Source organism: Corvus moneduloides, chromosome 10 (assembly GCF_009650955.1).
Source record: "Corvus moneduloides isolate bCorMon1 chromosome 10, bCorMon1.pri, whole genome shotgun sequence".
Lineage (NCBI taxonomy): Eukaryota > Metazoa > Chordata > Aves > Passeriformes > Corvidae > Corvus > Corvus moneduloides.
The window spans coordinates 26,544,706-26,569,005 of NC_045485.1; the positions used below are offsets into that span (position 1 = coordinate 26,544,706).

The 24,300-nt window shown below is 41.8% G+C and overlaps 1 protein-coding gene across 1 annotated transcript in view; it reads right to left on the reverse strand.

Annotated features, from left to right (window-relative positions):
* The window catches only part of RSRC1 (arginine and serine rich coiled-coil 1), a 100,545-nt gene that overhangs the window by 41,458 nt on the left and 34,787 nt on the right, over nt 1-24,300 (reverse strand). Inside the window, exon 6 of the mRNA XM_032119724.1 lies at nt 12,515-12,551. Within this exon, the coding sequence (XP_031975615.1) occupies nt 12,515-12,551 (37 nt within the window). The remainder of the gene's footprint in view (nt 1-12,514; nt 12,552-24,300) is intronic.

Consider the following 24,300-nt stretch of genomic DNA (forward strand, 5'->3'; position numbering starts at 1 on the left):
TACCAGAGTGATGTTGAGCAAAATAAACCCTTGTACTTTCCTTATGGTCTTAAGCACAACACAGAAGGAAAATAGTTCAAAGAGAGTGGAAAAAAAAAAAAAGAAACACATATTTCCAGAGCCAGCTGGGGAAGGAGCCCACTAACTGTAAAAGCAGGAGAGGAATTCCCTAAAATTCCTTAACAAGCATGCTGTAAAATGACCTGAGGTCATCCCCGGCAATGAATTTTACATGTATCCAAAAGCGTCAGGTGAGACACTGGAATCCCAGTTCAGAAAATGATGGTATTCCACAGGACACCACCAGCCACAAATATCCATGTGATTAACAACAGGTTTTAATATCTCAAGCCAAAATTTGATTCAATCATTCAATTTTTAACGGCAGCTGATTCATGAAGATGCAAGGCATCCTTGTTTCTCTTCGCAGTTCATTCACTGCATTCCATCACTACTCCTTTTATAAGGAGTTATTTTTAATTAAACTACACTAAACCAAAGTGTCATAACTTCAAATTCAGTGGGTTTTGTGTAAAAATCCCCCCACAAGCTGCTTGCCACTCACAGCTCCAAGAAACAAGTGCTGAGTGTGATGGGCAGCTCCAGAAATGCCATCAGAGCCATGGCTGGCTTTCAAAATATTCCATTTCAAGGGAGATTCAGCTTCTCAATTGATTAATAGATTAGAACAAACACTTTAATTCAGCTGTAGATTGTATTTTTTAAAATATTCCCGCTATTTGGGATGAATGGTAAATGTTTCTGACAGAGAAAATATTAAAGTGAAAACTTGAGAACACTGAGGAAAAGGATTTGAGAAACATGAAGTTTGTAAAGAGAGTCCAAGTTTCTGCTGGAGGCAGCCACTGGGAATACTGTGGAGCAGAGCATGTGGCTCTTGGCAGCACTGGAAAACTTTTATCCCAGGGCTCCAGCAGTTCATGATGCTGCAGCATTTTGAGCTGGAACGTTCCCTTCTTGAATTTTTATTACAGAATTTCACACAGAAAATGTCCAGTATGCGCTAAAACAGGACAGGTTCCATTCCTCCTGCTCACCCCTGACACCAGTGGGGTAAAATTTACCTACAGGACTTTTCTGTCTGAAAATATCTGGGCAAAAGCCCAACAAACTTCTGGTGGTGGTGATCAATTTGGGGGGCTTTTCTCACAAATCTTTTCTCTTTACATCCAATAAAGACAAACCTAGCCCTCAACATCCCCAGGAAAACCTGCTACCTGAAACTGTAATTCCACGTTCGACTTGCAGAGAGGATGTAGGATATCAAACCTCTTTAATGAAAACAATCAAGCTCCTAATTTAAAAACAGTGAAAACTGAAAATGGGACATGAGCTGTGGCTGTACCCACTACGGATCTCCTGGTGTCATTTCCCGGGGTTCAAACTCCTCTGGATGCAAGTGTAGATAGCAAAATCCCAGTTTAAAAGCAAAATCCAAACAATACCCCAAGGAGGCAGTAAATAAACGCTAATTAAGTAACTCCAGATCTGATCTCGAAGGCAGAGCACAAATCCATCCTCCTGCTTTAATTCCAGCCTCTCATCCCTTTCCTGGGGACATTTATCTGACCTTTCCCAATGCCTGATGAGCTCAAAAAAAGGTTAAGGAGAAGTGTAACAAGAAAAAGAGGGAACCAAACACACATTCCCCAGTTGTCTGAGGAGGTGGCTACCCAAAACTACTGGGAATAACTCCAGAGCGGGTCAGAAACCTGCAGCAAATGTTTGGAATGGATTCCAGGAAAAAGAAAAGTCGGCAAGGCTGAGAATCCAAGAGAAATTCCCGAGTGGAAGTATAAGAGAGGTTTTCCCAGTGGAATGAGAGAGGTTGTGGTTGGTTGGGATGAAGGGAATTGCTCAGCAGGGATAAACCCAGGGGTTCTGGTATTACATGGATGGAATTCACATGGAGGAAGGAGAGCAAGAGGAAAGCAAATCCCATTAATGGACAAAGCAGTGGCTTCTCTGGACAAACAGCCACGTCACACGAGCCTATTCCATCACTCCTCAAACATGGATACAGGGGCTTGGAAAGACAAGCTGGTGTTTTCACAAGAGTGCCAAGAGGTTCTGATTCAATCCCTGGGTAAGACGGGAAAATCAGTAACCACTGCACTAAGCAACCCAATCCCACTTCTCCCAGGAATCCCTGATGAGGGCTGCCTGCTCCTGCGGAACTGGAATGGTGTCCCAGCTGCAGTGGGATGTGGGAATGATGCTGAATGACAACATCCCATCCAATCTGTACAGAAATCCAGAATTCTGGGATACAGGAGACTGACAGGCAGAACCAGCTGGAGCGGTAACAGCAGCCTGGAGCGGGATAAATGCAATCCCACTGGGATAACTCTGCCCCACTGCATTCCCAAATCCCAGCATCAGTTCATGAAAAGCCCAGTTTGGGGCTGTGGACAGCTAAAAGGAGACCTCGAGTGTCAATGATGGGAAGAGACAAGGAAGAAATTAATTAATCAGAGGGGATACACCTATAATTACATTTGAATGCGTTCCATAAATCGGTGGCCTGCCTTCACCTGGAATATTTTCCATCCCACTTCCAGCAAATCTCAACACGAGAGAGCAACAAAGGAGCCTAAGGCCAGCCAGCTTTTAAACAGGGTTTGATGAAATCATGGAAAAGATTGTGGGACAGGTTTGTCTACCATAGGAAGCTGGATTCCTTTTCTGCCATTTATTGCTCTTTAGGTGATTAAAAAAAAAAATACCAAAGAAACTGAAAATAAAGAACTTATTTGTGTGAGAAGACACTTCACAGGAGCATAAAATATTAAAGTAAAAGTAAAACCAAAGGAGAGTGAGAATTTGCAGTTGTCACCCTTTCCATATGTAAGTCTTTGAGGGTAGCAAATTCCAGATTGATAAAGGAACGTTTTTCACATTAAATATATAAAAATAAAACCCCAAAGAAGAATTCCTAATCTGAATTAATAGCACAGAAATCTAATAAGCACATCTGGCACTATTTGAATTAAACCCCTGCATTTTCAGACATAAATCAGCTGAAAAGATTGGATGGGAAAATGATATTTATGTCCTAGTTGGAGTTTTTCCTCTGATACAATTAATCAATAACAACACTCTGGAAGAAGCTATGGCAGGAGTGTCCTGGCTGGATACAGACCTACCTGTTCCCAAAAATATCATCTTAAATTTATCAAAGCGAATTATAAGTGGAGAAAAATCATGTAAAGCATGGAATAATGGTAATTTCTGTCTGTGGAATGCACAGATGCTCTTGGTACTTCCACAGAAATCAAGAATCCAGCATCAGAGATGGACTAATTAAGGAAAGGGAAATCATTAACCAAAAAAATGGGCAGAAAAACCCCAGATTTTAATTTATGTAAAGGCCCCAGAAAATATGACCAATGATGAAGGGAAGAGTCCAGCTTAATTAGACACCAACACCACAGCAAAGGGAAAACCCAGTTATGGAATGTGGCTCCTCCAGCCAGAGCCAGGAAAAAGCATCTGAACCTTGACAGAAAGGATGGAAAACTCTCCCAAAGTTCTCCTCCTCCAAGACAGCCAATTTATCAAAACTGGGAAGGAGACAGGCAACAAGGATAAGGCCCAATCCTTAAATTCAGAGCCCAAGGAGGAATGACAGCATTAGGCAGAACTACAAAATCCCAGCTCTAAACAACCGGATGCAAGGTCTGAATTTCCTGCTACAACACCAAAGGGACTCCGAGCTTCCCACCCGAGGGAATTTTCACACGAATTCGAGATCAAAGGGAGATCACCTTGAAGTGTCCCCAAACGTCAGCAGCACTTTGACACGAGCCACAGCTCCACAGCTGAGGATTCCCCAAATCCTCTCCCTCCTCTCATCCAAGACACAAACTGCCATTAAAACGTTTGGATTTGTTAACTTTAATCGTGGATTTTTAGGCTCACTCCACTTAACCAGGAGCCGCTTCCCAGAGCGACGCAGGATCTTCAGAGAGCCCTGGAACACCGGCTGGGTGGAAAAATCCCATCTTATTCCCACTAAAACCAACCCAAAATGTGAGGAATAAGCAACAATGGATTACTGGAACACAATCAAAGGCAGGAGGGAATGGCTGTGGCAAATGGCCCGGATGGCTCAAGCACACAGCCGGGATTTTTGGAATTCAAAGCAGTTTTTGCAGCAAGGACTCCTTTAAAAGAACCAGAAAACAACAATGTATTCATTTCAGTGAATATTCCTGAAAAAAGCAAGGAAAAAGGCCTTCCTACTGGGAGTGGAAACAGCAAAATGGATTAACCACTCAGCAGAAATAGGGAGGGTTGTAAATAAGATTTTTTAAAAAAATTAATCCATAAATCCAGGTCTTTTAAAAAGGAAAATTCCTGGAAGTGTTAAACTTACACAGCCATAAACCCTGTGTGGGTTCTTTAATAAGAGAGGAAATAGGGATAATGTTGCACCCAGATATACACTAAAGGCTGAAAAATTACCTCCCCTCTATTTATTTCCTTGCAGCCTGGGATATCATCCCTTAGATTGACATTTGCATGGAAATTCAGCCACAATCACCAAAAAACTCAACATTCCGATAAAGAGCTGACAGAACAGAGATTTTTGCATCAACATCATCTGGTTGTTATTCTACAAATGCATATAATTCCTAATTTACCCTTTGAAAATTACTACAAATCTGAGCTGAATGTGAAGTGAGAACTGAGCTCTTCCGAGCATTGCGGGGTGCGTGGAACCCAAAATTAAAGGTAGAACGATGCCCACCGCTTACAAAAACTCTGAAGTGATTAACATTTAACTCTTAAATGTGCATTTTTATCTTTTATCACCGTTTCAAACTGCTGCTGTGTTATGCTACAACAAAGTCGTGGGAGAATATAAAAACAGCAGCAGATAAATGCAGGTTCTGAAACGAAAATTTTTAATTAACACATCATAAACTGCTTTGGAAAGAGCTCCAGCCAAGGATGGACTGGCTGGAAAAACAGGAGCACGACCAACAGGTAACAGGGATTAATTAACAACAGGAGGGGTTTATACTTGAATTTTTGCTTTACTTTTTCCACTAAGAGAGGAGTTTTCTCTAAATAAATTAGAGTTTTTCGGGAAAAGGGAATCTCATCCCCTTTGGGATCTTTGCATTGAAATGCGGCAATTGAAAAATAATAGAAAAAAACCCCCATTTTAAAAATGAAAAGCATTTCAAATATCACAACGACCCAGTGAGCTCTCAATTAGCACTCACCATTTCAAAATTATCTGACAATCGACCCAAAATCATGCCTAATTACCCAGGAATTAATCTGAACTTAATCAAGATTATATACTTTGAACAAAAGCGCGTTTTCTCTTTGCTCTCAGATTCAATGATCAACTCACCCCCACTGCACCGTTTTTGGGATGGCACAGATCTGCTGTTTTAACTTTTCAAAAAATGACCCGTGTTTCATGCTTTTGGCTGCTTCTTTTGACAAATAAATACAATATAAAATGTGCAGGGCAAAACATAATTATCCTGAGGAGCACCTGCATAAAATCAGGGTGCAGAGATTTGTATCTTAGGTGCAGAGCACGGATAGTTGGGCAAATTTATGCTTCATCTCAGTATTGTGCCAAGATCCCTCTTCAGTATATGCAATAAAATACATTCGTATCGAAGACCTCCATGCAAAATCCCCAAAAGAAGAGGAGAAAGAACCCCCCAAAAAGATGAATTCGATGGTGGCCTCAATAATTAGATTAACAATCAATTACATTTCTGCCAAAGTGTTTGTTTGCTGGAGAAAACCCTCCCAGAAAATGCATTTAAACTTGGGCACAGTGAAGCAGCCACTGCCCTCCATAAAGTTCCTTTATATATTTTTCCACAATATGCACAAAACCAGAATATGAAATCAGAAACATTTTACACATTCTCATACTTCAGAGAGCACTAACAGCATTTTACTCGTCGAAAGCACTTTATCTTCATGTCTCTATAAGGCAGAGTTGGTGCATAATAATGTAATTTATATTGCCTAAATGTTATTTTGGGAGCATTGCATCATTTCTCAAACTTCATGACCTTTACAATTTTCTAAACTTTTATTTCCCTCATTATTCTGAACAGATTTCATTACATATTTTGAATGTAAACAACCCTGAATAATGATGGGCCCCATTACGTATGTACAGCTCTGACAATTGCGCGCGGGGCCGAGATGGAAACCCAGTGCATTAATTTACCTCTCATCTGCCGTAACTGCACTCCCATAAAAAGTTTTATACTCAACTCACATAAATCACGGGGAAGAAAAATGAGAAAATCTGGTGGCTAACTCATCTTCCAGCATTCTGCGAAAATGAAATTCACTGAAATACCTATCAAAACTGCAATCATCAAGAGATAATGTCTTCTTAGGTCTATCTGCACTTTCCGATTTAATTTCCTCCATGCCCTTGACATCCACAGATACCATTAAGATTAAGAGCAGCGAGTAACTGAGCAGTTCTCAGATTTTGATATATGGGGCCCAGGCACTAAATGTAATATCATCATTTGAAAATTAATGCAATATTTCTTTTGTTAGTTTTTCGACTCGGGAAGCGGGACGAATACTCGGGGTTCTCGCCAGTAATTTCCCCATCAGAATGCCGTGCAATTATGAGGAGATGTGCACCTGGTCAGAGGTCACCCAAATTACTCCATCATTTAATGAGCACGGAGATCAAACCCGAGCACACTGTTGCTGCCGAGAGACGCCTCGCAGCCTGCTACATCAAATCTGATGGAATCATTAGAGTAATAAGCAGGAAAATCTGTTTGCAGATTAACCTCTGGTTTCATGCTGCTTTCATCTAATGGGGCGCTGTGGAAATCTTGTCAGCTTTTCATCAGCCACGATCAAATTACGGGAATTGCGAACAAACCGCCGGCGCGATTGGAAACAACACCCGCACGTGCCGGGGGTTTTATGCAGATGCCAGGGAAAATCACACTCTTGATATTTTACAGCGTTATTTACCTCAGCTGATCACTCCTCTCATCCGTCTGCGGAGCCGCATCGGGGCCGCTCCCATTGGCCTTTTCAAGTTTACAGCGGAGAGCGCGAGTCAAACAAATTTCTGGGGTAAATACGAGCGGGGTGACAAAGGGAGAGCCAAATAAAGGCATGGGGATCACATGGATGAAAGGTCACGGGGTCCTCACCACGGCCAAGGGTGGGGGAGGCACCTCTGCCTCGGTGGTAAATGAGAGTGATCAAAGTTTACTTTTTAATAAAGACACACAGACATTAAAGTGCTGTTTCATGTGGAGTGGCTCTGGTTTCTGAGCCCGTTGGTAATGGGAAGTGACAGGGCAAAACTCGGTTCTCTTACCAAGTTTCTACAACATTTGTCACCGTTGGAACAACAAACTACTGCAACCCTTTGAATATTGTGCCATTAACATATTCTGCCTCTGATGGTTTGATCCCCCGGTTGTTTGATTCACATCTGCGACTAAAAGCAGCAAAACCTTGGAACAAATACAAGTGGTGTGTGCACATTAATTTAATACACACTCAGTGCAGTAGGTTCTCCACAAATCCTCCGGATCCACAGAGCCCCTCTGCAGGAGCAGCCCGTATTTCATCCCTGTAGGCAAATGGAGCCAAACAGGATGCGTTTTTCCATGGATATTCATAAGCCACTGATCTTCTGCGGCGTGATTACCTAATATGAACCTGATCCAAAGCTCCTGAAGGAGCTGGAAAGATTTCCAAGGGCCAGGCTGCTGCTGAACAAGGGGAATGTTTGGGATGCCAACCCTGGCACAGGCAGAGGGTCCATCAGCCACCAACGGACAAGCCAGGGACACGAGGGGCCCCCTTCAACAGGGGACACAGCCAGACCCAGCACTGCTCCTCAAAAAGCACCTTCCAAGCCAGTGCCTCCCATTGGACACTTAGTGGCTCTCCAGCCCATCCAAGTGGAAATTTGGGATGTCCCTGGATACAAATGTCACTTTGGTAATAGGTGGAAAAACCTCTCCACCCCCCAACCTTCACTCCCTTCCTCTCAGACTGGGACAACGTTTGCAACTGGAAATTTCACCCATTGCTCAGCACAGTTATGGAAAAGCTCAGGAGAATTAATTTTAGGAATTTACACCAGGAAGAATACTTTGAGTGATATGTCTCAACCTTCAAGTGAAACCATCCCTTATTAGTTAATAAGTGATGCAAATCAGAGGGGTTTTTTCATAAATTCATGGAATGGTTTGGGTTGGAAGGCCCTTGAAGATGATCCAGTTGCAAGGCCTGGTTCAGGTGACTGTAATACAACCACCAAATTACAGTGAACTATTATTTATAAAAGTGTCATTTACCAGGGAATCCCAGAATCATTTGGGTTGGAAAAGCCTTCCAAGCCCATCGAGTCCAACCATTAACCCACCACTGACCATGTCCCCAAGTGCCACATCCACAGGGCTTTTAAACCCCTCCAGGGATGGGGATTCCACCACTGCCCTGTTCCAATGCTTGGCCACCTTTTCCATGAAGGGATTTTCCCCAATATTTTACCTAAACCTGCCCTGGAGCAACCTGAGGCCATTTCCTCTCATCCATTTTGCAAACAGGTGAACAGAAAAGGTCCCTTTTCACTAAGTTTGATCAATCCTGTGTTCTGGATACTTGAAAAATGTGAGCATCCTGGTGTAAAGCTTAGAAAGGTGCCCAATTCCTGCTCTCCGTGGTGTGTTTTTAATCAGGAATAACAAATTCCACCATTCTGTGATGGCAATAAACCATTTTATGCACTCTGATCACCACATTTCTCAGCGTGGTAGCTGGAACACGATGACAACGCTCATCTCTATTCCATACGAAGATAAAATTCACATTTAAGTTACTTAAATATTTTTTAATGGACATAAAATTTTCTTTCTTTCTCATCTAATGTATACTTTGCAGGAACAAACACTGGGCCCTTCAGGTCCTCTGTGTTCATTTGCACCCTGGGAGACTGCAGTGGTTTAGGTTGTAACCTCATGCTGGTCAACAACATTTTGGGCTCAATGCAACCAAAACCAGGTAAAATCCAATGGCAGAATTCAGTGCTTGTCTACAAAAATGCCAATATTTACAGTCTAAATAGTAAGAGTTAATCACTGATCAGTTACAAATAATTCATCTGCATAATTAATATTTAACACTATTTTAGACAAGGGCCCAACCTGATTATTTCACAAATTCTTAATTTTTTGAAAACTTGCAGAAGATGAGTTATTTTATTATAACCTTGCCAAAATTACCTCAGCAGTGGCTGTGCTCTCACACTTCCCACTCCATGAGGAATCTCCTATGTATCCATCACCTTTTAGGAAGGAGAAGATCAGAAAGACTCAAGTTGAAGACTCAAGTTTAATGTTCAAGCACCAAACTAAAGGCCAGACACAAAGAGGCATGAAAATTGTAATTCCCAAAGAACACCACAGTGGTTTCCCTAAGGGAATTCTTTCAGCTTTAATAATTTTTAGGACATGTGAGATAAAATGTCTTCTAGTAAAAAAAAAAAAAGTGAAAAATCTTATTTTTAAATAAATCAGTTTCAACAGGGGAAAATCCCAACCCTCCATTCGGCCTCTGTAAGAGACAATTCAAGCCTGCAGAACATAATTGACCAGCATGGAATTTTGCCAGGACAGCAAGATAAACATAATTACTCGTATTAAGAGCGTTAATTAATTGTTTGTGAACACAAATAATTGGCTGCTTGGTTTACAGCTCGCTGGGAAGCCAAGGACTCTGTCAGACATCACTGTCCTGTGGCCACCTGAGGACCACGGGGCTGTGACACCACAGGTGAGAAACTCGGAGAGCAACGATCAGCGAGGGGCCAGCACAGTGACAGCCAGGAAATAAATACTAACACTTAATAAAAAGAAACACCTCATAAAATATTGACACCTAATAAAGGAGAGGGGTTTTTTTGGTTGGGTTTTTTTTGGTTCACCAGATCAAAGAAAGACGTGGACCTTAAAGCCCATCCAGTGCCACCCCTGCCATGGGCAGGGACACCTTCCACTGTCCCAGGCTGCTCCAAGCCCCAATGTCCAGCCTGGCCTTGGGCACTGCCAGGGATCCAGGGGCAGCCCCAGCTGCTCTGGGCACCCTCTGCCAGGGCCTGCCCACCCTCAGACACAGGAATTCCTTCCCAGTATTCCATCTAAACCTACTCCCTTTCAGTTTGAAGCCATTCCCTCTTGTCCTGTCAGTCCAGACTCTGGTAAATCACAAATTGTCAAACACCCTTTTTTCACAGAAGGGACTCAATAACAGATTATCAAATCAAGATAAAGACTCTTAAGGCGGGAAAAACCTCCTTACACATATTTGGAGATGTGGGAATTAAAGTAGCAGAGCCGGAATTGTGTGGCTGAGATCTTTTGAGGAATATCCCTATAATTTATTGGAGTCCAAAAGGTCTTTATGGGCAAAATCTTGGGATATGGAACAGTTTCCAGCACAAATATTCCTACCTGCAGGTGCCTTGGGAAACAGTTTGTTTCCTCGAGCACCCATTCCTAGGACAGATTTTCCAAGATGAAAGGGAAAAGGGAAAAAAAGCCTCAAACCTGGAGGTTTTTGACAGATCTTTCATTCCCTGCCCATGGTAGGGGGTAGAATGAGATATTATAAGATCTGTAAGATACACAAGATCTCTTCAAGGGATCTTTAAGGTCCCTTCCTGCCCAGTGCTGGCATTCTAAATGCAAAGCAGCCCATTTATTTAATGAAGACATAATTTTATTCCAAATTATTGTGAGTTACCCTATAAGCACTTAAGGCATCCTCATTCCACAGGGGATATTTCCAGCACATTTTGCCCCAATCCCAGAGAAACCCTGAACACCACTCAACTCTCTTCCTGCTCCCCACCTCCCCAGGCTACTCCAAGCCCACAGAGCCTCTTCCTTCCCACTCTTTGGGAACATTTGTTGTTCTAAACCAGGCCTGCAGCTCCTGCTGTGGCAGAAGTCCCAGTTTAGAACAAGTCCCAGCCAAAGTCAATCTGTCAGGAGCGAAGCAGCTTCATTGTGCACGAGAAAAATCCCAGGAAGCTGCTGGATTACAACTCCCTGCCACCAGCAGGGAGGCAAAACGTTCCTAAAATTTATTTAGGGGACTCAACCCGCAGCTGAGATCCCCCTGGAAGCAGCAAACAAGATGGATTTGCCAGCTGCTCCAAGAATTCTGCTCCTTATTCCATTTGCTGATTCCCAACACATTTCTCACATGGCACCTTTAGAAAAGGGGAGCTCCTGAGAACTGGGCCAGGATATCCATCCCACCAGGATGGCCATCCCACCAGGATAGCCATCCTGTCCATCCCACCAGGATAGCCATCCTGTCCATCCCATCAGGATGTCCATCTCTCCAGGATAGCCATCCTGTCCATCCCACCAGGATACCCATCCCACCAGGATGTCCATCCTTTCCATCCCACCAGGATGGCCATCCCACCAGGATAGCCATCCTGTCCATCCCACCAGGATATCCATCCCACCAGGATGGCCATCCTTTCCATCCCTCTAGCACTCCCAGGAGATACTGGTACCCAAGCTCCTACAAATCACCCTTCCCAAGTGATTCCCAACATGATTCCCAACAAGAGAAAAGCAATTTTTTCCAGTGCAACACACGATGTTTTTAACAGCACTATGGAACCGTGGGGATTATTTAATTATTCCATGAAAACATTAAACCCTTCTCAGGATGGATGTGCCATTAATAGCGAATATTTTAATTTAATGGGATTTAATAATCACTTTAGATGAACTATTTAATGTTCCACTGATTGCTGATACCAACATGTGAGGCTCAACCAGCTCCTGACTTGTGACAAGATTTTATTTTTCCCAGTTTTCATCAACTGACAAGTTTTTAATGCTAAGCCTGGCTTGCCATCACTTGTGGGTTTAATATGTTTATTTAAACCAGAAATATTTTGCACCTCAATTATTATTATTTTCTGCTGCAGCCCTGAATGGAATTTAAGTCAATCCATTATTCATAAAGCAAAGACAAGAGAAAACACAAAGCTGTGCACTTCTTTCACAGCCTCCAAATGACTCAAACACACCATATTTATGCATGCAATATTTGATTGTGTCCCTGTCTTTCTTTTTTTTTTTATATTTTTTTTTTAATCACAAGTTTGTTGTTTTCAGATCAGGATATGCCAAAAATCCAACACCAAACAATTTTTGTTTATAATTAAGGCAATCATCAATCCAGGGATTGTAGGCCGGTTTATTTCATCTCTACATCAAAAAAAAGTAAATTAAAAAAATTAAAATTCCCTTGAAATGGGGAGATAAATGAAAATGTGAGTGCCTTCACACAATAACAGTACCCTGACCCTCTGGGAAATGGTTGACTTTCTCAATTCAAGGTATTCAAAGCTCATTTAAAAGTGTTCATTTGGAATGCAGATATCAAAGATGATGCAAATGTTCAAGAGAAAATTAAAACTTACCAGATGTTCTAATCCAGCTTTGATGTTTGCAGAGTCCCTGTAAGAGAAGAACAAAAGTTCTAAATAGTTGCTAAACCCTTGTCTGCAATGATTTCTGTTTAACTCTGAAATGGCAAAGCTGGGTCATTTCTCCAGTGTGTAAAATATTTGATTTTAATACAAATATTTACCTGTAACGCCTAAAAGATATTGATTATCCTAATGCACAGTGACAGAATTAAACCCCCAAACAGCACCTGCCCTGAAACTGCTACAAACCATAGCAATGCCACTGGATACATGTTTAAAACCAACATTTTTAATCTAATTGTCCCACTATTTACACTGGGAAGAATCAGCCAGGCCAGGGCACGGGGTAGTTCATCAAATCCTCGTTTGGTGCTCGTGGCTCTGCTTTGCCACCCTACTGAAATCCCGTGCCCCTTTCCAAGGTGACAGAGAAGGAATTGTGATTCATTCCATGGGTCGTGGCAGCCATGCTGCAGCTTGGCATCTGATTCCTGAAAGCTGCAAAAAATACAAACGTACAGACAGAAAATGGGGAAAATTTTACATGAAGGCAGCTCCAAAAAAAAAAAAATGGACCAAACTATCCAAGGAAAAACACCGAAAGGCAAGAATTCAGAGGGAAAATTAATCCTTAACACATCCTGCTATGGAAAAAATTACAAAATCCAATGGAAAACAAATTTAAAATTCCCCAAATCCCAACCCACTGAACAAGGAGATGGCTCCTGCTTCCATCAGCTCCAGGTTCTACCTAATTCCAACATCACCTCTTGGAAGGTGGGTCATTGCCACAGCAAACAAGGAGAAACCAGCCCGTGAGGATTGCAGGGAATCAGTTAATACCACAGTATTACCAATTACTGGTACTACAATTACTAATTATTTGTAATTTCCTAAAGCTTTTCCAAAAATCTGCTACATGGTTTTCTTCTATTTAAATGTCCCTAATGAAGTGAGAGGGGGAAAAAAAAAAAAAGTATTTTCACTATTTGAATTTTGAAAGAATTTATTCTTCTCAGCCACACTGGATTTATCCCAAATTGTCTCCCACATCTTGAGCCTGAAGGAGGATCCAAGGAGAGCTCAGAGCTCCTTCCAGGGCTTAAAGGGGCTCCAGGAGAGCTGCAGAGGGACTGGGGACAAGGCATGGAGGGACAGGAGCCAGGGAATGGCTTCCCAGTGCCAGAGGGCAGGGCTGGATGGGAGATTGGGAATTGGGAATTCCTGGCTGGGAGGGTGGGCAGGCCCTGGCACAGGGTGCCCAGAGCAGCTGGGGCTGCCCCTGGATCCCTGGCAGTGCCCAAGGCCAGGCTGGACACTGGGGCTGGGAGCAGCCTGGGACAGTGGGAGGTGTCCCTGCCATGGCAGGGGTGGGATGGACAGGATTTAATCTCCCTTCCACCCCAAACCATCCCGTGGTTCCATGATCCATTTTGGAGGTGCTACCTGGCCTTCAAGGCCTGAATTGCTTTGGGAGAGGGATGCAGGGCAGGGCTGGGAGGAGCTCCCAGGTCAGGCCCATCCCTGCCATCAATATCTCCCCCCAGCCTGTGCTGAAAGCAGCCTTAATTCAATTACAGGCCTCAAAACTGATAAAAAAGGTCCTGAAGTGGAAAATGTGAAGAGATTATTGGCAAATGAATAAAGATTTGTATCGAACCAACACACGGGAGGTAGAGCAGGGCTTGGTGGGGCTTTTTTTTCATCATCCCCTGTCTCAAACCTTCTGGGAACAGCGAGTTTCCCTTCCCCTCCTGCAGCACATCGATTCCTGAATTAGGCTGCAATATTAAATAATTAATATACTCGCCATGATTGATGTTTTGCATTAGTTGAATATTAGGTTATCAATCAAAATCCACTTGGTTTAATGTAATAATATTGAAAAAGTGTCACGAGCTGTTCAGCCAATTTGTAGTTGAGGCAGCCCAGACAGGAATATTGGTGTAACACAAGGCCCTAACGCAGGAAATGCAGTGCTCGAACATCCATAAGGAAAACATTATCAAACTAACCAGGACAAGGCTGAGCTTGTCCTAAATAAACCTTGGGGCACCTGTCACTTCCAATGAAAACCTCTTCCCAGCCTGAGGCTGCTGGGCATCAATCAGCCACGCTATGGCAGGGTTTTATCTTTCAGTTAACCAACAGATTATATTATAGATCTTACGCAATTATATTCTGTATTCTATATTATACTGCATTATATATACAATACAATAAATTATATTGCATAATTACAGCTATATTTATATCATTCTACATAATAGTCATATATCTTAAATACATACCATAAACTATATTATAAAATTAGTTATGTTTGTATAATTATATATAATGATCACATATTTAAATTTTATTATTGGTAACATAAATTATACAAACAAGACTCCCATTAATACTATATTTCATTTGTTGTTTTAGGCAAAAACCAGACCTATGGTCACAGCTCGGTCTCCCACGTAGCCTTGAGTGCCTGCAGAATTTTCAACCACGAAACACCACAAATACACACCAGGAGCAGCTTCCTGCACATCCAGCATTCCAATGCTCACATTGAAGAAACCATATAGTTGTATTAATTTGATATCATTACCAGGTAATTATGTTTTACACCCCAGAGTCCCCAACAAGGCAAGTATTTGCCTTTCAGACCATCTCCAGAGCAGCACCTTCATTTCTTTGGTTCATTAGGCAAGTTTGATTTTATTCCTGAGGTTTCCTTTTTCCTACCAGAGAAGCTCTGGAATTGTTTCCCCACTAAAGTCAAGATTTGCAGTGAAACACCACTTGACATGCATGTATTTAAAATCATCCCTTAAACCCAGTAAATGAAACTCAGGCTCATCCAAATGTTTCAGCAATGCCAGGGGAAAAAAATTCCAGCTGCACTTGAATCCTGGTCATGAGGGACCTGCAGCAAGAAGCTGGGAATTCAATTAAGGAAGTTCCATCCCTGCCCACACAGCAGGTGGAACTGGAAGAGTTTTAAGGTCCCTTCCAGCCCAAACCATTCTGGGATTCTCCAAGTTTCACCAGGTCTGGGATTACTTAAACCCACAGTGACTGAGGTGATGAGAACTTCCTTTCCCAGTAAATTAAATTTAAAATATTCCCTAGCACTTGCTGAGATCATGTTTTTAACCTAGAATATATTCATGCTCCTAAAAATACTCCCTGTATCAAACTAACCATTAATCAAGGGAGTTGAAAAAACCACGGAATCACAGAATGAACTGGGTTGGAAAAGACCTTTAGGATCATCCAGTCCAACCTAAGGCTTCCATGCAATGACACACTGCGTGTTTCTGCCTCAGGATATCCCAAGATGAGACACTGCTGCTCTTCCCAATCTTTTCTGCACCTTAAACTCCTCAAGAAAAGCAAACGGTTTGGGTTTGGGAATCCTACACCCCGAGAGGAAAAGCATCCACGATACTGTTTTTAAAGTGTGAAATGCTGTTTTGTTCTACCAAGTATCAACTTCAAATGATCTGGAGCTGATCCTGGAGAGCAAAGACCCCAAAGCTGGTGGTCCTGAGCCCAGTGGATCCCTCACTCCAATCATCCAAATAATTTATCTCAGGAAAAACCAGTAGGAAGTTTGGCCAATTACTAATAAATTTAAATGCAACAAAGAGCCAAGAAGATCCTACGAAGGTCACTTAGCAAAAGCAGGAGGAAAAGCCAAAGTCACCCCCCTCACAAACACACTGGAGTAGCTTGGAAGTGCCAAAGAACTCAGTGGAATATAATGCAAACCAAATCGAATCATGCTAAAACCAGGCACTTTAAACAGGACACAAGGTGAAACCATTTCCATAATACGTTATCCTAGAGAGGAGGAAAATCAGTTCCCAAGAGACCTTATCAAATATTCAAGAGGGGGAAATATGTAATAACCCTGGCTCAGAGAGTAAAATCAAAGACTTCATACAGTTGAAATAAATACTGAAACTAAACAGAGGAGGAAAAACCCCAAAATACAGTGTTGATAAAAGCAGTATTTTCAAATAGACCCTATAAAAATATTGCATTTCTTGGTCAGTCTTTCCCAGGTAAACAAGAGACAAAATAACTACCCAAAATCTCCTGGTTTTGTTTTACAGAGGCTTCAGGTCAGGTACGAAAATCCCATAAATGAACCAAAGCTGATTTCTCTGTCCTGGCTGCCTTAAAGCCACTCCTCAGCTCAACTTGGTGATTCCAAGGACACCATAATGTGCAAGTGCTTGGAGTTTTCCAACGTGGAGTGGGGTTTGGTTGGGTTTTCCCCTGGTTTTGGCTGGCTGGGTGGGATTTCTCCTCCTGCTCCCTTTCAGGAGGGAAGCCTCGTTCCTCCCCGTCTGCATTCCCAGCAAACAGAGGCAATTAAACGTGGGGCTCCGGAATGTCACGGGCTCTGTTAACCAGCCTTAAATAAATTAGACAACTTTGGCCTGGTTTACCTTCTCTGTAATATTATTTAGTAGATATTCAATTAAAACACATCCTGTAGGTGAAAGTGTAGGAAAACATTTCCATAATGGACATCAGTGGCAGTCGGAAGTGCTGCTAATTGGCCTCAAAGTACAAACCAGATTACAAAAGTAGCAGAAAGCCCGGCAGTGTAAATGCCCACAAGGCTGGGCTGAATATTAAACAAAGCCCAGCAAGTTCCAACGTTGGGAAGCACAACTATGGGAAAAACTCTCCGGACTGGTAGAGAGTGTTACAGGTTAATGAGGAACATAGAAGGAGAGCACAATAATTATCATACCCACCACCTCCCCATCTGTGGTGGGATGGCTGCAGAATATAAACACAGTTGATCAGCATTAAGGCAGCCACTAATTACACGTCCTGCCATTAGCAGAGTGTGAGCAGAAATATTTGAAACGTGAGCTTTTCCTCTGCTCGTGGCATTGAGGAATATTAAATGCAAGTGTAAGTCAGGGAGGAAATTTAAATGTTCTAAGCACTAAAACAATTTGAGTACAATCGATTTTCCATTTTCTGAAAGCTTCTAAATCCCCTCATTCACCCAATTACTACTGTACTTAACCTAATGAAATTTTATTCTGCAGGAACAATACTATTCTCAAACAAATTGTTGAAAAAAATATAAGATTAAAAACTTTGAGACAAAGAACAAACTCCTAGAGAAAAGATGCAAATAAAATTACTATCATAATCTTTTGTTTTTTATTTGCAAGTAGAAGAGTGAAGAGAAACAAAAGCATGGAACATAGCATCTGTCATATCAGAATATAAAAAGATGATCCTGGCACCAAATGAAAAAGCTCTAATTCATTTGCAAATCAAGCCTGCCAGTTCTATTTCAAGCTGGCGGTAACTGTCAAGAGTTAACAAGATAATCACTTTCAATCCTGCCTTCAATGGTACATTACACTGTTATTCCATTCAATAAGGCCCTTCTTTGGGGCACTGGATGAATGGTTTTCATTTCGAACTCACACAAAAAGTTGCAGAAAAAAAAAAATCCATGGGGCTTAAGAAAGAAATCCCTTTATGGGCATTTATCTGCCGGCACTTGCTTTTAGGCAAAATGAGATATTTGGATACATTGGTGTCCATTCACTTCCTCTATTCCTTCAGGCCCTCAGTCTGGTGATAAAAAAAAAAAAATCCCACAAGGAAACCTCAAGCCTGTTCAGTTTGGGGTTGGGTTTTTTTTAAACTATCTATGCACATTAAACAAGTTCTGCAATAATCTTTGGTAAATACTTCTCACCATGCTGAAACAACACCGTGTTTGAACAGCTCCATCTTTGTCTAAATTCATTAAAAACTGCTCAAAACCCAGTAAATGCTCATGAAAATTGTGCTTATGGAAACATTTGCCAGTTGCTCATTAAATATTCAATAAAAATAAAGTTGCCAATTAAAGGCGCCCTGCCTAGGAAACAAGGCAACCTCCAATTTATCTGAATTAATTATTTGTAACTCTTTTTAAGACTCTGTGCCATGAATTCTTCCCAAGGAGAGAAAATCTTCTAGAAGTTTATTAAGTATTTTAAACTCATTTGCTGGCACCCAACTTTCCACTAAGACCTGTGAATAAAACACTTCATGCTTTTGCTCAGTGCTCAAAATTCACATTGCAAGACACAGCCTTGGTTCCATTGTACAGATCTCATTCTGTTACTGCATGTTCATATTTAAAGGTTGGGACTGATGATCTTGGAGATCTTTTCCAACCTCAGTGATTCTACACTGGCAATTTAAAGCTTCTATACTGACTTTGGAAACAAATCACTAATTTTTTTTCCATTTTTTCTTTCTTTCTTTAATCCCCACAGATCTCAGTTCAGAGAACAAAGCTAAAATCTATATTTAATATCTGAACTGAGCTCAGCTTATCCAACCTATAACCAGTGCAGAGCTAGCAATACTTTTTATTTAGTTTTTTAATCAGCAAAACCCACTTTCCTCAAACCCAGGGACCCACCTCACCCATCATTTCTTATTCCATTTGCAGAACTCTGAAGATTGTTGATTGTTTTTCTAACCCACCACTACAAGTCAGACATCATCTTTCCCCATGCTCTTCATGCAAATGCTCCTTTCTATTCAGGGTTTCTTTTATGGAAAATCTAAACACCACAAGTTATGGCTTTGTTTTTGTTCTTTGCACTTCACAAGTTCTTCAAAGGTTCTAAACACAGAGATGTTCTTATAATTAAAAATACACCTTAAACTCAAACCCTCCATGCCTTTGTGTAGCACTGGAATACAGCTGGTTTTGTTGCCCTGCTGCCCCTCCTTCCCAAAAAGAAGGAATATTAAATAAAAAGTAATTAAAAGTTCACATAATTTTGCAGGATCTTGAAAGAGCACAAGATGTTGCACTTGGAATAGAAATTAAAAGGAAGTGACAGACGGATTTCAAGCAGCAGGTCAGGATTCTAAGCAAGAATAATAAAGTCCCAAAAAACCCAGGAGAAATTTGGGATGTGTTCCCTTCCTTTCTAGCCAGCAGCAGGATGACACCAGCACTGCTGAAAAACAAACAACTGATTAAAAAATAACAATGACCCAACAACCGACTCATTTCCCCAGCTCAGGAGGAAGACCAGGCTCACCCAGCAAGTCTTAGATGCACAGATTTTAAGGCCAAAATTTAAAAAAAGGTTTCCAATATCCCTAAAGACATGTGCAGCACTTTGGGAACCATGGTCAAGCTCAGCTGAGCCCCACAAATTCCCACTTTGCTGAAATTCCAGCACCTGGGACTGCATTTGATCCAATTTTAGCACACTGAAACCTCACGATGTTTTGGGCAGCACCACTGGGAGGGATAAAAATCCAGTTTGGAAATGCTTTTACAGGGCTCCTCTTTGTCCCTGCAGGTTGAGTTGGTCACTCTGGTTTAATTCCTCTCCCTTCTTCCATCCAGCCTGGGTTGCTGTCCCTGAGGGACTCAGGGGCATGCTCAGAATGTCTCAGATATGTCAGACAGGCCCAGGTTTTCAATCACACAAGGTAAAAATTGCCCTGTTCCTGAAAAGAGCAGATCTACTCGATCTGAGAATATTTCGTTTTAATCTGCTCAGCTACCTCAGCTTTTCTGCTCAGAAGAGATTTGAGTTTCAGGCTTTACTTCACAATTAAACTTTTTTTTTTTTTTTTGCATCTCAACTCAATGCAGCCCTAAGGAAAACCTTTGGAAGTCTCTTGCTTTCTCCAAGATGGTCAATTCCAAGAGACCCAGCCTAACTTCCAGTAAGGAAGGAAGTTGTATCCTCTCCTAACAACTTCCACGCTGGGCTGTGTCACAAGACAAATTTATAAAATTTTAAAAGGTAGAGCTAAAGTCATTCAAGCTTGAGGGGAAATTAGATCCTTGGCCACAAATGAAGAGGAAGAAATAATATTTAATCAAAATTAAAAATAGGAACTGATTGCAATTGCAAACATCTGACCAAACCCAAGCCTAACAGACAATGACAAAAGTAACCTGGAAGTGCTTTGAAATTAATGAAAACATGACGGGAAAAAATCAAATCAAATTCAAAGCAGCTAATTGGAGCTGATGAAGGAAAGGAGATGGACAGGGATCACTAAAGGGATCCCACATACAGCAGTTCCCCCTTTGGTTTTCACAGGATTCAGTCCAAAACAAGGCACCTGCGGGACATGGCCCACACCAATGTGGACTAGAATTTGATGTCCAACACAGCGTGGTGAGAACAACGAAAGACCCAGAAGTTCCACTAAATCACAATTTGTATTTTTGGCAGAAAATTTGACAGCCTAGAAGAACCCCAAAACTACCAAGCAAAGCTGTCTGAGCTCTTCATGCTCCTTGAGTTGCACCAAAACCTCCTTAGGGCTTCACGTTTCTTTAATTATTAACTCTGAAGTTCTTACCACACCACATTGGTCTCATTCATTTCACTCTCTTGCTTTCACTAATTTGCTTTTAACCTTTTACTGCCATGAAAAACTAACACCATCTGTTTTCTTTGGCATTTCTCATTCCCAGCACTTCCCAGAGAAAGTGTCTGGTGGAAACAGAGAGCGGGACTGGCTTTGCAGGATGGAACAAACCCCCAAGAAGCTGCCAGCCAACGTCTAGACCAGGAATCCCAGAATGGTTTGGGTTGGAAGGGACCTTCAAAACCATCTCACTCCAGCTGCCCCACCACGGGCGGGGACACCTTCCCCTAGAATCTCCCAAAAGCATTTTGTGTTTTGGCATTTCTTCAAGGAACTGTGAGTAATTAGTATTGCACATTATTGGTTTACCACCAACTGGACCAAAATGAGACCAAAAAAAGACAGAACTATAAGGCATGTCTCGTTCTACAGCCAAGATTTCCTTCACAGGTTTTTTTTTAATATAGAGTGAAGAGATTCCTGAAGGAATTGAGCACCATAAACATGGCAGGCTCCAAGGAAAGTTGGATCTTAAGGAATTGGGAGGTTGATGGTTAAAACCAGCATTTCCTGCTGTATCTGCAAATCTTGGAGGTGAAGTGAAATAATCTATTTTAAAAAAGACCAAATAAGTGACCAGATCCCAGAGGATTCACAGACCATACAAAAGACCTGGGAATGTGGATGATCCAGCCAACACTGAGCAACCACTTCTGGTGGGAAGAATTCCGCATGTGCAGAGAACCCAGGGAATATCCCACAAACACCTCAAGTTACAAACCCAACCAGTAAATTGTAGCCAAATTTATGTGCCACACATCCCATCCAGCGCTCACCAACCTGCTGCTTATGAGGGACTTCCTGGGATCACTGAGGCTGGAGAAGACCTCCGAGGCCATCAAGTCCAGCCTTTGGCCAAATCCTGCAATTAAATTCTATTCTGAAATAGAACATCCAATTTTTTGACCACTCCAGGGATGGTGACTCTAGCCCTGCCCTGGGCAGCCCCTGCCAGTGCTTAACCAATCCTTCAGGGAAGAAATACTTCCCACTGTCCAACCTGAGCCTCCCCTGGCCCTCACAGAGCCAGGCTGGCAAAGACCCCCAAAAAATCACTGAGTCCAACCATTCCTGAACCAACACTTTAACACAAGCCCAAGGCAGTGCAGGTTTACATTATAATGCCTATTTTTACCTCAAACCAAGTCTGACACTTTGGGGTGATGGCCTCAACCAGGCCAGAGTCAGCTGAGTTCATGTGTGAATCGAGGTTTTATACTTTCTCAAAGGAGGAACAGCCACTACAGCCAAAAAACCCTTCACCAATAGGAAATTCAGTTCCCAGGATTAAGGATTTTCCCCTATTTTATCACAACACTCTTCATATTTGTCTTATTTCCCTCTTTTCAGGGAATGCATCCAGACAACTTTACTGATATCAATCAGAACAACCTGAACTGTTTGCTAACTGCTGGAAGAGCGTGGTGGGGAACACTGGACCCATGTCTGAAAGGGATTAAGAGAAAATAAAAAATGTAATACATAAATTCAATAACTAAATTCATAACCCGGAATGAATGTGCAAAATGAGGGACTGCTCTCCACAAACAGCACCTTGATATTGCTGAAAAAAAAGGTCTCCTACATTGGCTTTTGCCCCATTTTCAGTTTGGGCTGGAAGTTGCAATTTCAATATACAAAATTATTATGGCTTGCAAAGAAGTGCCACAAAGGGGTGTTCCCAGAAAGAGGGACTGGAGCTGTTCCAAGCAATCAAACACATCCATGGGTTCAGCACAAAGCTCAGGACAGAGGGGCCTTCCACACAAAGGCAGGACAGGATAAGCCACTGCTTAACTTTCTGTTCAAGCAAGATATTGCAAAGTTACATCAACATTTGGGCATAGTTTCAGGCCTTTCAAGCAGGTCAGGATGTTCTAACAACATAAATAAATAATATATAAAATACATCTATTAAAAAAATCCCCTCCCTCTGGTCATTGTGGCTTCAGTCAGCCAGGTCAGAATTTGGATGAGTACCTTTTACACCAGTACCAACAGCAGAGAATGGAAGAAACTGGAAGAATCAACTGAAGAAACTTAAAAATAAAGTTGAAAACTTTGTCCCTACACACAAGAGGAAACAATAGTTTAGTTGTCTCTCCACATATTTTTTTTTGCCCAGCAGCAGAAATACAGCAAAGCCAACAGCTGGAGTGAGCAATGCTCAAACTGCACCTAAAAGGGGGAAATCATTTCAGCTATGGGGTAAAATCTGCAAACTCTGCTTCATATCCGGGATTCAAGGTGGGCTCTTCCTTGGAAATCTGTAATGACAGAAGGTGCACAAACCAAGGGAAAAAATAGCAGTAAAATGTCCAGTCTTTGTACATACAACACAGCCTAGCACATGGTACTTGGTGTACCACAAAAGTGCCAAAAATAATTGTACAAATTAATAAACTGGTCATTTTAAATGCTTTTCTTTGGCCCATTCTATGTCTGGCACATCACTCATCGTGATGATGGTAATGATGAAGGCTGAAATCAGCACCCTCTGGAGCATCTCCTGCACTTGCAGGATGTCACAGACCTAACTGGGGAATGACAGAAAGCCAAGTGCTGAGAAATATTTGAGAAACTCTAAGAGCCCAGCGCCAGGTAGATATTTTTTTAAAATTAAAATAGAGCCCCCAAAGTCAGAGCCGAGGGAATTCGCTATCTCTTGGATGTGGAATTGATCTGAATGCAATTACTTTACTCTTTTCAGCGCTGTTTGACTTTGAACTAAACATCAATTAATGCACAAGCAAGATCTGTTAACTCCAATACTGATTTTTTCCATAAAAGACGTGAAGCAAATTTATTGGCCTCCATTGAATGGCTTCCCACAATCACAACCATCACCCAGGCAAGCTCAACTTCATTTTCCAGTGGTCACTTAAACCCTTAATTCTCATGATAAAACTCCCTCAGCCTTAGTTTTAAACCCCTTAAATTAGCAAACAAGACATCACATAATGTATTGCTCCAAAGCTGGGACCTTCCAGTGCTTCAGCTGCGATGCAGCCATTGAGCCATGGCCAATGTAAGCTCATTTGAATAATCAATATGACAACCTTATTTTTCTAATGCAAACAGGATTGCTACAGTAAGGTGTCTCACTGCCACATCACAGTCATGGCCTCTTTTAACCCCTAATTAGATTTAGGCGATTATCCCTGCTCTTCCTTACAAGTGTACAGCCCGGATAAGGGATGACAAAAGCTATCTGCCACTTACTCAGCCTTTGCAGACTGCAGGTTATCCAGGGAGATACAGGGGAATATCAGCAAACAATTGTTATTCATATCATCTCCAGTTTGGAGATAGTCACAGTTTGCCATACATGCTAA